Source organism: Scardinius erythrophthalmus, assembly GCF_964197995.2.
Source record: "Scardinius erythrophthalmus genome assembly, chromosome: 20".
Taxonomy (NCBI): Eukaryota; Metazoa; Chordata; class Actinopteri; order Cypriniformes; family Leuciscidae; genus Scardinius; species Scardinius erythrophthalmus.
The window spans coordinates 31,429,059-31,446,947 of record NC_138240.1 but is presented as its reverse complement, the minus strand read 5'-3'; the positions used below and the strand labels follow the sequence as shown (position 1 = coordinate 31,446,947).

At 34.5% G+C, this 17,889-nt stretch overlaps 1 protein-coding gene across 1 annotated transcript; it reads right to left on the bottom strand.

The window, feature by feature from the left end:
• Window positions 1-852: 852 nt before the first annotated feature.
• ddx51 (DEAD (Asp-Glu-Ala-Asp) box polypeptide 51) lies at window positions 853-17,570 on the bottom strand. Its single transcript, XM_081348277.1, has 16 exons — window positions 17,301-17,570; window positions 15,687-16,003; window positions 14,555-14,745; window positions 14,322-14,472; window positions 13,270-13,415; window positions 11,643-11,714; window positions 11,426-11,532; window positions 10,605-10,713; window positions 9,519-9,661; window positions 5,655-5,832; window positions 5,449-5,564; window positions 3,771-3,887; window positions 3,069-3,170; window positions 2,917-2,980; window positions 2,578-2,712; window positions 853-1,014 (listed from the first exon to the last, which is right to left on the bottom strand). The coding sequence occupies exons 1-16, from the start codon at window positions 17,321-17,323 to the stop codon at window positions 988-990; spliced, it is 1,998 nt and encodes a 665-aa protein (XP_081204403.1). The 5' UTR covers window positions 17,324-17,570; the 3' UTR covers window positions 853-987.
• Between the last annotated feature and the right edge of the window lie 319 nt (window positions 17,571-17,889).

Genomic DNA, 17,889 nt, shown 5'->3' with positions numbered 1-17,889 from the left:
AAACTGTATTAATGTGTAATATATATATATATATATATATATATATATATATATATATATATATATATATATATATATAATATGACAACATGCCCAAAACCTACATTTATGAAAAATCCCCGTTTTGTGAGAACAGTTCATCCTTTTAGCTAAACCTTTGTCTCATGCCAGTGAGGTTCTATTGTGTTTGCTTGTTGCCTGACTGAAATAATAATAATGTTAATTTATCATGAAGGACAGAAGTTACAAAATATTTATCTTAATTTAATAAAGTTAAATTAGTAGCAATTACTTGATCTTGGTTATTGGACCAAAATGCAAGTGAAAACAAGAATTTGTGTACTTGGACTTTTGACTGAAAACCGCGTGACCCAGTAAACCAGTTAATGAAATACAGAGCTTTCCTGTGTGAACTATCCTCAGTTTCCCCTTGTTAAATGGAAGGAAAAATAGAACAGAAGTTTTGAAATAAAAAAATTGAGTTATTTAAGGCATATATAAAATTTTTTTCTGGATGTTAATAGCTCGTCCTGTTTGTTTAAATCATTTACATGGATGAAAACATAGATCTTCAACATCCAACCTGATGTCTTGTTTCAAAGCAACACCTAGACAGTCTGGCCCTGCAAAACTGGAAATATTAAAAGAAATTTGAACAAACCATACTCCAAAAACTGATTTTCAGGTGATGAAGATTCTTGTGTGTGGTGCAGAGACGTGTCTCTCATCTCATGTGGCAGTTCACAACAGTAAGTGATGGTCTCTAGTCATTAATACGCTTCATTTCTTTTTCCTACTGCTCTTCGGGGCATACAATTTACCATTTTAATTTCAAAGCATTAAAACACAAGCTTGAGTCTTTTCACATTTTATTAAAAACATTTGTATTCCATTACATTATAGTTCAGATATTGCATTTTTTTTAAGAAACAAGGCATGAAATCATAATTCAAAGGCAAACAGATGTATAGTTCAGTCAGTTCCTGCTCAGAAACGCTTCCTCGCTTTTTCCTCCTTAAAAACAAAGAAATACCAACATTAGTTAAGTTACATTTAAGATAAATGTGAGTCAGCAGTGGCTATGTAACAGGGCTGTAAACACTGTAAATATATCGGGCTCAGTTCACAGTAGAAACACAGCAGTTGTTGTGGTTGCCAAAAATTCATCATAAAAAATATGCTGACAATATTTCTGGTATTACAGAATGTCATATTGGTGCCTGTATATATTTTACAACCGTTTATCTACTTGAACAACCAAAATCTGCTTTTCAAACTAAAATGTACTGATAACTACCATGATAATACAGATGAAATCAAAGTTTATTGTAAGTGGCCTGTCCGTAAAACATGGCCAGCACTTTTAGACAATGCACTTAAACACGAGACACTAAAATGCAATAAACATTAACTAAATAACAGAAAATGTAACACAAAACACCCTAATGTCCATTTACTGATAACATAAATGAGTAGAAACAAAATTATTGAAAATATAATAATCTGTCATGTGTTATTTTACTGTTCTAACAATTCTTAGTTTTTAATTCCAGAAGCCATAAATTTGACGGTATTACAATAAAATTAGATGCATATATGTTGCAAAGTTAAACCATTTACAGTTTTTCACCATATATGGTAAGGTAACTTACAGTTATTAGCAAATTAACAGGTTTTTACTGTAGCATTTACTGTAGAATTTGAGGAAGCAAAACCAGATACATCATTGTAATTCAATCTTGAATTTAAGGTTTTGAATTAAGATGGAACAAAATTCATGTAGCTGCTATAGTTTAGAACACATTTTATCAGTATTTAACCAAATCATAAACAAAAGATGACAATAACCATTGTTTCAAATGCCACCTATAAAAATTGTGTTTAATATAAATATAATGTAATAATATATAAATATCATACATTATATAATGAACTTTCATTTCATGGACAACCATTCCCCATAATTTACCCCAAAGCCTTCAAAATGGAACCAAATATTAATATATATCAGTATTATTATTATTTTTTTACATTTTGATTTAATGTTATTTCAAAAAATTACATTTTTAATTTAATTTAATTTAATTTTATAATGTTATCTGAAAATGATAGTGGAAATTCTGTGGTGCTGTATTAAATTATATATGATACATTTCGACAGTAATGAATTTAGCACATTTCTGAAAAAATATGCCTAAAATGTAAAACATATCAGAGAACAAATGAGCAAAATCAATCAAAATAAAGAAACAAATGAACTTTTAATGAATTAAATGAATTAGTTATATTTTGGACTAATGAGATTCCCCAAGTGGCTTCATTTACTGCAATTTAGTAAGTTCACATTCCTGTCAATCCAATTTATAATCACACTCGTGAATTTGGAGGACGGAGCGATTCTTAAATTCTGAATTCTGCAAAAACCTACTGTGTGAACATGCATAATTCAGGTTCCCCAGACAAATACTAAAGCCTTGTCCAACAGTAAAAGCACTTCTGTAATCCAGGAATAGGTTTAATCCATGTCTGGAAAAGCTGCCAAAGAGGTCTCAGACAGCTCTGCAGCTTTGCTTTTACCTTCACAGCTTTGCCCAGCTCAGCCAGTGTTTGCTCATAGCGAGCCTCCATGCCTTTAAGACTTTCTGGTTGCACAAGCTGCCTCTTTACGCCAGGACTGCCAGCATCTGACACCATCTTCAAAAACCTCGTTTCCTGAAACATGAACAAAGGCTAAAGGTATTCAAGCACAATTTACGTGACAATCAATTAGAGCAACTAATCACAGTCACTCATAATTATTTATTTGTACATGCAAATAGTTTTTTGCTCATAATAAACTTTGATAATTGATTGAAACAACAAACACAACTAAATCACAATTGCTAGATTTCATTCCAGTTCTGAGAAAAACCTGACCTGTACTTTCAAAAGGAAGGTGAACGCCGACCCAGCTTTCCCTGCTCTCGCTGTTCTGCCCACCCTGCAAGTGAAAATGCGGTAAAGATACACTGACGGATATGAAAATCATAATTCTTCGATGTGATTTTTATAGTAATATTTTGACTTGCCTGTGAATGTATGTCCGGATGTATTGAGGAGCATCATAATTAATGACACATTTTACGCTGTTGATGTCAATGCCCCTGGCAGCAGCATCTGTGCTTATCAACCTGACATGAACAACATCACCAATATTTCATCATTACAGACACACTAAATACATTGATGTATACACAGTTTGGGTAAGTTACTCTAAAAAGTCATTTATTGCTAGTGTAATTAGCTCACCAGTGTAATTATATTACTGTAATCTCTAAAAAGTATCGCATTACTTATTACCAATTACTTTCTAAATCCCGACCTCGACCAGTTGAAGCATAGACATGAAACTGCTTTTTTAAATAAATAATATGAAATCACACAAATTATTGTTCTCCCTATTTAAAGCGAGAAGATTACATTAATAACAAATCATCAAATTTTGATCATAATCAACACTGATAATAATAAGAACTGATTATTAGAATGATTTCTGAAGGATCATGTGACAATGAAGACTGGAGTAATGGCTGATGAAAATTCAGCTTTGGCATCACAGGAATAAATTACATTTTAAAATATATTACAACAATTTTACAAATATATGATTATTTTTACTGTATTTTTGATCAAATAAATGCAGCCTTGGTGAGATAGAGAGACTACTTTTAAAAAAACATTAAAAAACTTTAATGTTTCCACACTTTTGACCATTATTAAGGAATACGTACAGTGGGATCTTCCCTTGCTCAAAGTCTTTCAGTGTTTTTTGTCGTTCACTTGGGCTCAGACGAGAGGAAAACTCAGCCACTTCCACACCGCCAAACAGCTTCACCAGCAAATAAAGTCTAGTCAGACAAAAATACAGAAGTTGTACAGGCAGTTGATCACAGCTAAAACTCATTACATAGTTGTTACTTCCTGTGTAAATTTGATCGTGTACACACCATCTTATCTGTGTGGTTATTTTTCCTTGATGTGGATGACCTCGCATCCTTGTGAATTATTCATGATTAATAATACACATGGATATTAAAAAGAATTTCCATGTTTGTCTGCTCCAAAGTTTTTTATAATCAAAAGTATAATGAACTGAATAAATAAAATTAATACTTTATATCCATACCAGACCAGATTCACATCTCAAATCTTCAATCACAGATTCTTTTACTCAATCATATAACTTTAATCTGCGAGTTTAAAATACATATTTAAAGACATGGTTTCCACTTTTCATTAAATTAGTTTATGAAAAAAATAATATATACCCATAAATTATGTATTTACTACCTACGTTTTTTTTTTTTTTTTAAAGAAACTAATACTTTTATTTGGCAAGGATGCATTGAAAGAAACAAAAATTGAAAAGTGACAGTCAAGTATTTTACATTGGCAAAAGTTACAGTAAATCATATCAGAATTATTTCTGAAGGATCATGTGACAAGTAATGATGTTAAAAATTCAGCTTTGCAATACATTAAAATATATATTTGAAATTGTAATAATACTTTATTATTTGAAATAATATTTATCAATATATTTAAAACTGTAATAATATTTCACAATATTTACAATATTAGTTTTTTACTATATTTTATGTGCATAAATACTTTTTATTTAAAAAAAAATCTTACCGACCCAATACTTTGATTTAAAGTGTGTGTGTGTGTATATATGAAGAGTTCAGATGCAAAAGCCTCTAAGTGCCATCTAAAATTTTCTCCTAGAATGATCATTTTTATAAAGCTTGTATATTTAAATTCAGTAATTTCACTTAATTGACAAATAATAGGTAATTTGCATTGCCATTTAAGTGAAATTACTGAACTTAAATATACGAGCTTGATAAAAATGATCATTCTAGAAGAAAATTTCAGATGGCACTTAGAGGCTTTTGCATCTGAACTCTTCATATATATATATATATATATATATATATATATATATATATATGTGTGTGTGTGTGTGTGTGTGTGTGTGTGTGTGTTTATATATATATATATATATATATATATATATATATATGCTGTATATATATATAGACAAATCCAAATAAAACATACTGTATAGCATATTGCAGAATAAGCAACACTATTTATCAATATACAGTATTACTTATGTAATTAATGTTATGTAATTAATGTCATGTAGGCACATCAATAAACACTTTTAAATAACGACGTAAACAAATTGCTAAATTGATTCAGTTAAATGGACTGATTGAAAAGATTGATTTGTGAAAATTAATCAGATTTTCAGTTCTATTGCCAGTGGCGACTAGATTTCTATTCATTGTTGCAAGTGTTTGTTTTTTGAAAATTTCAACTATTTTAGTCAGGGCCTGAAGCCCTGTGTATAAATACATATCCTATATCTGCATCGTGCTGGAGCTTCAAATCCATCATTACCGGTGTGCTGCTTCTCTGGAGTTTGTGAAGCACAAAGCAGGACTGAACTTGAGCCGAAGCAGGAAGTGAAGGATGATGAGCGGTTTATTGCTTAGGGTGCAGGAGACGTAATACTCCTGCATAAGACATTCACATATGTTAAAGGTGTGCACAGGAGAACTGTACCAGTGTAGATCATATGGTTCAGGAAATGTCGTTAAACTCACAGAGAGGCCCTGAGGGAAGTTAAACGTGTCCTGGCTTTGAGTGGAGGTCTCTGAACAGCTGTGTGTGGAACTAAAGAGACGAGGCTGGTGCAGGTCCAGCAGTTGTAGTTTCTCAGGGTTTTGTGTGAGAGTGGCTGAAAACAGCAACTTCTGCAGAGGAATCTGTGGCGGAGACAAACTGACATACAAACAAACAAACAGACATAAACATTGAGCTTTACACTGCATGTTTGAGACTAACAGCGCAACAGTCACAGCAGTGTTTCCCACAGAATTCTGTGAGACTATGGTGGGGGGACCTCGACTGGGCCATTATTATTATTATTATGAATATTATTAGTAGTAGCATTGTTGTTGTTATTATTCCTAAGACAGTTATATAATACTTTTTAATACAAGTGCACTGTAAAAAAAATTGTAAATGAAAAATTTATTTCATAATAAGTATATTATTTATTAGTTTACTAAGGTAAAATTACAATACTGTCTTAATTTCTTCACTTCCAAGCTTTTATTTTGGTGAAAAACAGCAGGTAGAACAGGTTTACAAATGCTTATAACAAATCTAGTGAAATGCTGTAATCATATGTCCACAAAAATTGTGAATGTGAAAAAGCATAACTGAAACTCACAGCACATGAGGACATGGATTGAGCTGCTCTAAAAGACAACAACAACAACAACAACAACCAGCTTTATTTATAAAGCACATTTAACACAATACAAATTGATCCAAAGTGCTGTACATAGTGCATAGCAGGACTACACTATAAAAAACAACAATTACAAGTTTCCAAAAGCTAAAGAATAAAAATGTGTTTTCAGAGTAGATTTAAAAATGTCCAATGAAGGAGCAGACGTCACATGATAAGGGAGAGCCTCCAAAGCTTGGGCCGGGCCACAGAAAAGGCCCGATCACCCTTTAATTTGTAGCGACATCGTGACACATTTAAAAGCAAGCGATTTGAAGATCTAAGTGCCCTAGCAGGACAGTATGGCACAGTAAGATCACAAATATACCTTGGTGCACAGCCAGACAACACCTTATAAACAAACATAAGGATCTTAAAATCAACTCTAAACTTAATGGGAAGCCAGTGAAGGGATGCCAAAACAGGAGAAATATGATCCCTCTTTCTAGACCCAGTCAAAAGTCTTGCAGCTGCATTTTGAACAATTTGTAAACGAGATAGTGAAGATTGAGGAAGACCACAATAAAGAGAGTTGCAATAGTCTAATCGTGATGTTACAAATGCATGAATTGCAACTTCTAAATCTTTGCTTGAAAGAAGGTTCTTCAACTTTGCAATAGATCTTAAATGGAAAAAGCTTCCTCTAATAACCGCACTAATTTGTTTATCAAAAAATAGTGAAGAGCCAAAGATCACTCCAAGGTTTTTGATTTGTTTGCATACATTTGTTGAGAGAGGACCTAACTGGGCTTTCAGAGCAGGAGAGGAATCTGCCGGACAACCCAGAATTAAAACCTGTTTTACCCTCACTTAGCTGCAGAAAATGATTTGTCATCCACCTCTTGATATCATCTACACATTCCAATAACACATCAAATGAAGCACTGGTGTCAAGCCTTACTGGAAGGTAAAGCTGAGAATCATCTGCATAACAGTGATATGAAATGTACTTCTGAAAAATTAGGGCCAAGGGGAGCATATAAAGGGAAAACAATAAAGGTCCCAAAATACATCCCTGAGGCACACCAAAGCAGGCGCAGATGACGAGGAACAACTTCCTAAATTTACAGAAAAAGTCCTCTTTTCGAGGTAGGAAGCAAACCATTTTAATACAGTGCGCCTGACACCTACCATATATTCTAGCCGTTCAAGAAGAATGTTGTGGTCAATGGTATCAAATGCAGCGCTCAAGTCTAACAAAACCAGCACAACACAAGAGCCTGAATCTAGAGCTAGCAAGATATCATTTGTAACCCTCAACAGAGCTGACTCAGTGCTATGTAATGATCTAAAGCCAGATTGGAACACGTCCAAAATATTAAAGAAAACTACTTCATCTAAAAGCTTAGAGATAAAAGGCAGTTTAGAGATCCGTCGATAGTTACTGCACATTTCTGGATCAAGTTGAGGTTTTTTCAACATAGGTTGCACAATTGCATGTTTAAAACTAGCTGGAATGACACCTTTGGCTAAAGAGCTGTTTATGATAGCGGTTATCATATGACTAATGGTAGAAAAAACATCCTGAAAAAGACGAGCCGGGATAATATCTAACTTAGAACCAGAACACTTCATAGCAGAGTTGGAGAGACAGGTTTAAAGTTAGACAGACAACTCATAGGACAGGGCAGTTGCAAGTGACATGGTTCAGAGGGAACAATGGAGCTTCTAATATCATTCATTTTTTGAGTGAAATGTTTTAAAAAATCGTCACAAAGCTCAATAGAGGCCTCAGATAAAATATTCGTAGTCGGGTTTAGAATAGAGTCAATCGTGTCAAACAAGACTTTTGGTCGCTTAGCGTTGTCAGAAATTAATTGAGAAAAGAAATTTGATTTAGCCTTTTTTACTGCCGTTTGATAGTTGAACAGACTTGATTTAAAAATGTCAAATGAAACCTGTGGCCTATCTTTTTTCCACTTTCGCTCTGCTTTTCGACACTCTTGTCTGAAAGCGTGGGTGAGACGCTTAATAGAAGACTTGGAAAACACCGGATCATGAGCTGAATTAAAAGGGCACAAAAAAATACCATACTGTGATTTCAAATTTAGTTTGATTGACAGATGCTTTGCCAAAGCAATGGCCCAAGACACAATTTTAGAGAGCTTTTATGTTTAAATGAGAGGTGTAAATGTACTTTCGAGATACAGTCGATTGTGGCAGGCCACCAGAGGTTAGGTAATTAATGGAAAATACAGGTCACAGGTTCTAGTTGTGGCAGGTACTGGGTCTTTGAGCAAGACCCAGGTTACTTGAAAGTTTAATGGTAAGGAATGCACAGACATCGTCAAACTGGGGGTCGCTAGGTTGGCTTATCAATCAATCACTTTATTTATAAAGCACAATTAAACACAACTTCCATTGACCAATGTGCTGTACAGATTAAAAAAGGAAAAACAATAACAGAATAAAAGGACAAACAGGACAACTGCATCAACATTCATATTTTATAAGACAGATCAAATAAAAATGTTTTTAAAAATGGACAGGGTGGGTGCAGTTCTAATTTCAATAGGCAGATTGTTCCAAAGTCTTGGGGCAGCAATGGAAAATGCTCGATCTCCTCTAGCCTTAAGCCTTGACCTAAGTTTGCAGACCTAAGAGCTCTTGCAGGTTGATGGACTGTCAGCAGATCGGAAAGGTAAGACGGAGCTAACCCATTTAAAGACTTAAAAACTAATAGCAGAACTTTAAAATGAATCCTATGACGCACCGGCAGCCAGTGAAGTGACTGACAGGAGTTCGTAAACGGGAACATATAACTCCAGTCCTTCAAAGCTCTGGCAGCAGCATTCTGGACTGTCTGAAGGCGGTTTATGGACGATTGACTAATCCCCAAATAAAGCGAATTGCAATCATCCAGCCTTGTGGTGATAAAACCATGTATTACTTTGAGAAAATTTGAGAATGAAAGGAAAGACTTGATTTTTACCAGGGTTCGTAGCTGGTAAAAGCTTGACTTCACAACTTGGTTGACCTGTCTATCAAGTTTTAGGGCACTATCCAACACCACACCCAAGTTATTGACATATGGCTTAACATAAGGTGCCAGAGCACCAAGATTTACATTTGTTGTGTAATGTACATTGGAAGCAGTTATAATGAGGCTTATAGTGTGGGTGGGGTTGAAAATCTTTGTTCGAAATAATGGACAAAGCAGATGACATCCTACCTTGCCACTGTGATTGGTCCAGGCACTATTCTCCTGAAGAAAGACGTCTGCGTGTCACCTGGGCTTCTGTACACTGCTTTAGTCACCTGACTGAGCCAGGACTGATGCATGCTGTCAATCATCCTGTCTGCCTCGTCAATAATCTACAACATACACATTATTATAAACATATTTTCTATACAGAAAATAGAAGAATACCATGACAGAGAAAAGTGAAAAACAAAATGAACACAGCATTACAGTGGTAATGTAATTACATAACATTACAGTTAGCCTTAATGATATGTTAAGGACTTTCTCTGTAGCTGTGGTTAAACTCGCCCTATCCCTAGCTCCTATTGTCAGCGGGGTCCTTCAGGGCTCCATTCTAGGGCCGATTCTCTTTAATCTGAATATGCTTCCCCTCGGAAATATTATCAGGAAACACAATATTTCCTTTCATTTGTATGCTGCTGAAAAAGTGCTATATCTTCCTCTGAAGTCTAGTGATTTAGGCTTTGCTGGACTGTCTTGATATAAAAAGTGGTTAGCAAATAACTTCCCTCAACAGAGCTAAAGATCTTGGTTTTCCTTAATCTAGATGCGGTCTTGTCAATAATCTTGGTTATCATTTTCCATTTACTAAGTCTCAAGTAACAAATCTGTGTTATTCTTGACTTTTTGATTAGTCAAACAAATCGAAAAAAAGAAGACTTGTTTGTATCAGTTGTACATTTCTAAACTTTGTTCTTAAACATTGTTTTTGTCCTTTTAGGATTTGGAGAAAGTTATTCACACTTTTATTACTTATTTGACTATTGTAATTCCCTCTACCTCTTTTCCTTCCTCAATCCTCAAAGTTTAATGTGCTTTTGTAATGTACTGTATATCTGCTAAAGTTCATTTAGTCAACATTTATGAGTATAATAGCATTTAGATAACCTCAAAGCTAAGATAAATGAATAAAACTCAAGACTCCCATATTGATCTATAGGGGTCTTTAAACATAAATATAATTGTGTTTATTGCTTCAGTTTTCTCTGCTTTGGGATTGCTTCAGGATTTCACTGAACATTGTTCCAGATTTAGATTTGTTCTGATGCTCACCAGGAATCGTAGGTGTTGCAGACTGAAGTTGTTGTTTTTATTGATGTGATCCACCAGTCGGCCCGGTGTGGCAATGACGATATCTGCCAAACTGTGGGTAACACCTCCCCTACACAAAGACGCAAAGGTTAAACTCTTGGAGATGACTGAAGTTATTACTTATAGTTCATCAAGTTTCATCTACTCTGGGTGGTCATTAGTCACATATTCTAGGCGATTCAAAGCATCTACTATTATCCTACTCCATGAGTAGAGCAGCACGATTAATCGCTAAAAGATCGCAATCTCGAACCAAACACCTACACGATCTCATTCCTAAATGACAACGATTCAGCCATGTCTATTAAACCTTTGACAAAATCAAACCGGAACATTAACGTTCGGATGTAAACACTGATGCCTACAGAAGCAATCAAAATAGAGCAAATAAGCTTTTGAAAGTAACTTGGCGCTCTAAATAATGATTGAATCGATACATCATTACACAACTAGGTGGCGAGTCGACAGGTGACTGTTAAAACACGTATTTGTCATTGAATCATTCATTCAAGAGATTCGTTCAGAGACGCTGATTCATCTGGTAATGAAAAAAAATGATGACGAATGATGAAAGTATTTGAGCGAGTCATTGAATTATTCACTCAAAACCGATTTTTAAAAAAAGTACTGAAATAGACTTCAGCAAATTTTGTCAGAACCTCTAGAAAATTACATGTTATTTTTAGTTGTCTGTTCAGAATCGTGATCTCTATTTGAAACAACAATTTTGTGATTCACAATTGTAAGTGCAACTCTATCCATGAGCCTACAAACACACTCACCTGTTTTCAGAGAGCGCTGCTTGCTCTGCATCAAATGATTTCTGGCCTGCGATCATGACCACCTTTAGACTGCTGCCCTCAGTGTACGAGCTAAACACCTTGGACACCTGTGGGGTTGAAATCAAGGATGAACAATGAATATAGGCAGATTTGTAGTTTAAGTGGATATGTAGATAATTAATAGATAAATAATCAATCAATGATTAATAATCATTACCTGTTGTGCTAACTCCTTAGTGGGCAGTACAGCGAGTGCACGGATCTCTCGCACCACACGCTTGGACAACGCCTGCGTTAGCAAACGCATATATATATATTAAAAAATATATATATTTTCACTTTTATTTATAGTCTGTGCCATACAGAAATATAAATACTACTGGTCAAAAATCTAAAATAATTAAAAAACAAAAATTGTTTTTGAAAGAAGTCTCTATGCTCACCAAGGCTACATTTATTTTATCAAAAATAGGGTTGCACTTTATTTCACAGTACGTGCACTTTCAATGTAATGGCTCTTTTTGTTAATCTACCCGAGTCAAACTTTCATGTAAAAGCATAATTAGAATGGAAACGCCACTTTTAAGATTGACCGAATTGTTGTTTTAGGTCAAAATGCCTTTTGAATGGCAGTGCTAGGGGCACTACTATTATAGCATCAAAATCGTTATTTTTAAGACACCAAGAAGGCTCGACACAACATAAAACTGTGCTCAAAGTATCACCAGGGGCTCTACACATGAACTCCACCATTGACTACATTGGTTGTGTACGCAAAGTTTACTAAAAAGAAAGGTTTTGTACGACTCACTTTATCAGTTAGTGTTTCCGGTGGCTGGAATTTTGTCAATCAAAAGTATTCGATCTCCGAATGCAACGTAACATGAGGAGAGTTAAGATGGAAAGCTCCTAAAGCTTGTTTCCATATTAATTCATGGATAATTTTTTATCTAAGTTATCATGCTTTTCATTGAAATTACAAGTTCATGACATTTCCTCATATGGAGTCAGTTCATTACGTTGCATTCGGAGATCGACTACTTTTGACTGACAAAATTCCAGCCACCGGAAACACTAACTGATAAAGTGAGTCGTACAAAACCTTTCTTTTTAGTAAACTTTGCATACACAAACAATGTAGTCAATGCTCAAGTTCATGTGTAGAGCCCCTGGTGATACTTCGAGCACAGTTTTATGTTGTGTCGAGCCTTCTTGGTGTTTTAAAAATATAGATTTTGATACTATAATAGTAGTGCCCCATGCACTCCCATTCAAAAGGCATTTTGACCTAAAACGAAAATACGGTCAAACTTAAAAGTGGCGTTTCCATTCTAATTATGCTTTTACATAAAAGTTTTCCTCGGGTAGATTAACAAAAAGAGCCTAGGTTCAATTCTGACGAGAGTTACCCTTTAAGGACTGGAGTAATGATGCTGCAAATTCAGCTTGATCACATGAATAAAATGCATATTTAATATTAAATAGAAAATAGTTAGTTTACATTTTCATAATATTTCACAATATTAAAGTTTTACTGTATTTTTGATCACATATTTATGCCTTGGTGAGTATAAGAGACATTATAATATACATTTTATAGAAAATGTATGTTGTTTATTTTAATATTTAGGCATAAATAATAATAATAATAATAACTCTGTTCTTGGCAGGTTTCATGACAAAAACCAAAACCAATCAGGAAATGCCATGAGCTAGATTCGAACTTGCACCAACTAACTTAACTTGCATTTGAGTCAGAGCACATGTGCTAACCACTAAGGTTCAATGCCAATATTTTAGAGAGAGAAATAATAATACTTTGGAATGTAAATCATAGTTTGTACCTGTACAACAGGTATGACGAACGCCAATGTCTTTCCACTCCCTGTCGGTGCAGAAACACAGATGTCTCTGGGCCTGTAGCCCCCAGGACCCAGCAGCAGCCCTGAGCTCACGCTGTCGAGAACGGCAGGGATGACCTCGGCTTGAACTGAAAAACACCAACACACACACAGCACAGCACTAGCATCATCAAGGGCATGGCTTCTTGTGAACATTCAGTGTTTTTTTGCATTGCCTGCAGATTACTGTAGTTATCATAATAAGAGAAGACTATTTTGTGGTGATTGGCTTAACGGGAGTTAATTGCTCCGAGTCGTGTTTTTAATGCGCCATGTCAAGTTTAACAACTATTTAAAAGCGCTGGTGTTTCTGACGTCACAAACTACCTTGTAACCAATCACGTCGACGAGTGGATCTCTGAGCTGGTGTGAGTGAGTGGAGGCGGGACTAATTTGCATATTTATAGAACAGCGTATACTAAATGAGGCAAGGGTGTAGAGCTAAGTTCAAGCAATTTTAAGGCATGATGAATGTTTTTTCAAGGAAAAAACATTTACATGTCATTTTGGTGATCAAAGATGAGTTTTAAGGGATAAAATTATTGACTAAAGGGGAACTTTAATATTTGAAACAACCCAATAAATGAATTAAACTTACCTTTGGGGATTTAAGACAAGAACATTCTTTTCAGGAATATAAATATTATCTTAAATAAAAGACTAAATTCAATCTGTTCATCATATAAAGCGATCGAATATCTTCAGAAAATTTGGACTAAACCGCTCAATTCATATGGATGAGTTTTACGACCTCTTTATGAACTTTTTGAAACGTCAAAGTGTTAGATGCGTGTGAACTAAAGTCTTACGGATTTGAAACGATATGAGGGTGAGAAATTAATGACCGCATTTTCTTTTTTGAGTGAAAAAAGATAGGAAAAAAGATAAGAAAATTCTTAAGAAACGTTTTTGGGGATACAAAACGTTCAGATTTGGTTGTTCATCTGCCTATATTATATTTAATACAATGCCAGTGAATTATCATCCCCTCTTACCTGGAAAGAAGCTCTGTATCCCATTAGCTTGTAACTTCTTCAGCAGTATCGGACAGATGCCTGGCACCTGACTGATGGGGACGAGGTTATTCTTCATGTCCCTCTGAATGACGTCAGGCTGTGCCAACCACTGAGGCAATACTCTTCTGACCTGCAATAGCACAAAAACAGGTCTTTACAAAGACATTACCCTCAATACAGTTTCATTCAGAACTTATTTTTATAAGTGCTACCTTTTGCACGGTCTTCTCTTTGAACCCACCCAGGATGTGGAAGGCGGTCTGGGAAGTGTTGTTTTCTGCCTCTGCTTGGAACTGATCGATCTGAGGGTCCACAGCTTTTTCAGTCTTCTTACTTTCCTCTGGGTCACTTTCACTTGTTTCGGTGATCTCCACAAACTTTTCATGATTCAACTCATTATTTCCTATAATGAATGATAGTTTTCTGTGTAAAGCAATTTCCACAAAAACAGTACAGGATAGAGTTCGAAACTCTTAATAAAGTATTTTTTTCCCCAACAAATGCTCAGTTAAAGGAGATGATTAAGTTTAAAAACTTATTTTTTTTCCCTATCAGAAATTTGATTTAAATGCCATATGAGCTATTTTATTTACTAATCATTTTATATGAGGTTTGCGATTTTTGTAACCCTTGCCTGCCAACAGCTTAAAACAGTTTTGATTTTTAGATCCTGATTTTATTTTATAGCAATAAATGTTAAAATAAAGATATTGACAAATAAATAATATGCAAAAACAACAACAACAACAAACAATATGATAGAATTGGTAACAGAGTTGTAAATTTCCTTGCTAGTTGTTTTGGAAATGCTGATTTCTAGTCACTAAAATATGTGTATTTTATTTAAATAAGAAAAAAAATATTATTTTTTCTAACAATAACTTTGTAGACTGGGTTGAATGCTTGAGAGCTTGATAAATGCAGCCAACACTAAATGTGTGTAAAGATTGAGAAAATGAAATATTATTTACTTGTCTTATTGATATGCTGCAAAAAACAACAAAAAAAACATTCCAAAAGATATTACTTCTTGGGTATCACACTCTTATGTATGTTCAATTTACTAATGGGGGGAAGTCAACTGCAGTAACAGGGTTGTACAAAAATGTGGTAAGCTAGATATAATATTTTGGCGTATCATACGGCAAATTTTGCAATGTCATATTCATAGCTTTCATTTTAAATACTAGACAATAGTTTATCTAACATATTTAATCATTTACTCTCTAAGCAACATGGAATGCCTTTAATGTTTTATGAAAAGTAATGGAATACCAATTTGTACCCTATTTGTGCTAAAAAGTGCCAAAAAGTTAGCCAAACATAGTAGTAAGCCAGCATTACCTGTATTCACGCTCTCATTTTCATTAGACAATGTTTTGTGTTTTTTCTTCTTTTTAGTTGAGCTTGCAGCTTCATCATCCAGATTAGTTTTATTAACATTTTCACTCTTCTTTGCTTTACGCTGCACTCCCTCAGTCTCTTGCCGTTCACGTTTTCTTTTCTTTGGTTCTTTCTCCCCCTGATGGTCTTCATCTTCATCAGCCGTGTTTGAGACGCTCTGCTGTTCTCTGGCTTTGACCTGCTCCTGAAGTTTAGCCAGCAAAGCTCTGGATCGAGACTCTCTGCTAGATTCACTGTCCTCCTCCTCCCCTAAATACCTGATCACATACAACACATCAATAGACTGGGTGTCACATGGGATGATGGGTTGTTGACAAATAACATGAACTTCTTTTGGGGTCATTCCGTGTCAACTCAACCAGAGGTCCTGGCTCAATTTTTTTATTTCTGAACACAATAACTCTCAGCTGTTTAAAATGTTACCAATGAAAATGGGTAAAATTCAACAATTTGGACATGGAGTCACATTGGGGTCCCAATATCTCTGGGACTGAACCATATGGGGCCTTAAAAATGAAGATTCCAAAAGAAAAGTTTATTAAGAATGAGAATCTAGAAGGATATAAATATATCTTGAATACTTTTAAAGTTACAGGCATGCAAACTTTGGAAAAATAATATTTATTGCACTCAAACAGGTGTATTCTATGCAATTGAGCTGATAGAAAAAAAGGAGATACATTTCTAGTTTTAACATTATTTGTTTTTAGATATTCCTCTTTAAAAGAAAAAAGTATCAGCTGTGTGCAAAGTGTTACAGGCGTCCAAAAAACACAAGTGCTTTTTTTCTATTTTTGAACTGTCAGTGTTGGCATAATGCAACACAGGTTGCTAAAGTCAACAGATTTTACTAATAGACCTACCAATCTCTGTGTAAAAATAAAATAATAATGCTGCCATCTTTCTAAAGTCATTTTACACCCCTCTAAATTGACTCAAGTGAAAATTCTTTTTCATTTTGACCCTCCTCAACAAAATAGTGTGTTACTCAGTAAATATACATCTGTGACATTTAATATTTTGACTTTCGTCATTATTTTTGTTTGTCTTTGTACAGAAAAAATATTAACAAAATAAAAAAATTGAGCCGGGGAAGTTTCCGAAATTTGTTTGAATTGACACGGAATAACCCTTTTTTCAACATGTAGATTTTAGGTTAAATTATATCAACGTAAAAGTTAAAATGCATATTTTATGTTTGTTTACTGTTTTATATTTTTCATTCTTTTAATCGCCAATTTACTTAAATAACTCTGCAATGAGATTATTTAAGAATGTAAATACTTCGTGGAAGTCAAATAATTATACAATAATACAGTCGGTAATTATACAGTAATTTGAAGGAAGTGTTTTTAAGTAATTTCAGATGAAATGTAAGATAAACGGAGAATTCTATGCCAGACTTTACAACTAACGTTAACTGTGATGTAATCTGAAGTGAGAACCACCATTACTTATAATTTAACTGGTCAAATAACTTACTCTAAGAAGTTCTGTGTCAGTGAACTAAATGTGCAGCAAACAACAGATACTGTAATATATGCATAAGGTTACCTGTTTATCATAAATAGCGCCATTATAGTGACTCCTGGCTCGTGTCAGCGCCACGCAGACCTTTATTTGACTCACTTAAAAAGTATAATGACTGCATGTATTCATGTACAGCTTTCATAAATGAAAAAAATAAACAGTACAGTATAGAGTTCAGTTGACCATGTGGATTCCTCCCGAGTACTGTTTGGCAGTCGCGAAGTGATGACGTAGAAAATGCTCACAGAAATGACAGGAGAATAGAGTGGCAATCGTTGAGATGCCAATGCCATCTCTGATGATACGGGTTGCTGGTTTTCATATGTTGATGGTCTAGACGTCGTTTTTAATTATGTGTCAATAATTTTACTATTCTAAATCTTCGATGTTTTATCATTATTTACACATCTAGATCTAGTGGTTGTCAAGGTTTGATATATTCTGTATTCTTTTGGCTATTGTCCTGCCGTGCGGTGTCGTAGACATGCAAATAATATCTCATTTCGTTATTATTCATGATTTGTGAATTCGTGTGACGCGGTCCTCCGGTCCGAAATAGGCCTACGTGTATTTTTTTATACTGACTTTTATTTTTAAATTGCGTATAGCTCCA

Coding starts and splice junctions, on each gene's coding strand:
- ddx51 (XM_081348277.1), bottom strand. CDS start 17,323: ATGGCGCTATTTATGATAAACAG. Junction 13,416..14,321: donor GATACAGAGCTTCTTTCCAG/GTAAGAGGGGAT, acceptor GGTGTTTTTCAG/TTCAAGCCGAGGTCATCCCT. Junction 9,662..10,604: donor TGCAACACCTACGATTCCTG/GTGAGCATCAGA, acceptor TGTATGTTGTAG/ATTATTGACGAGGCAGACAG.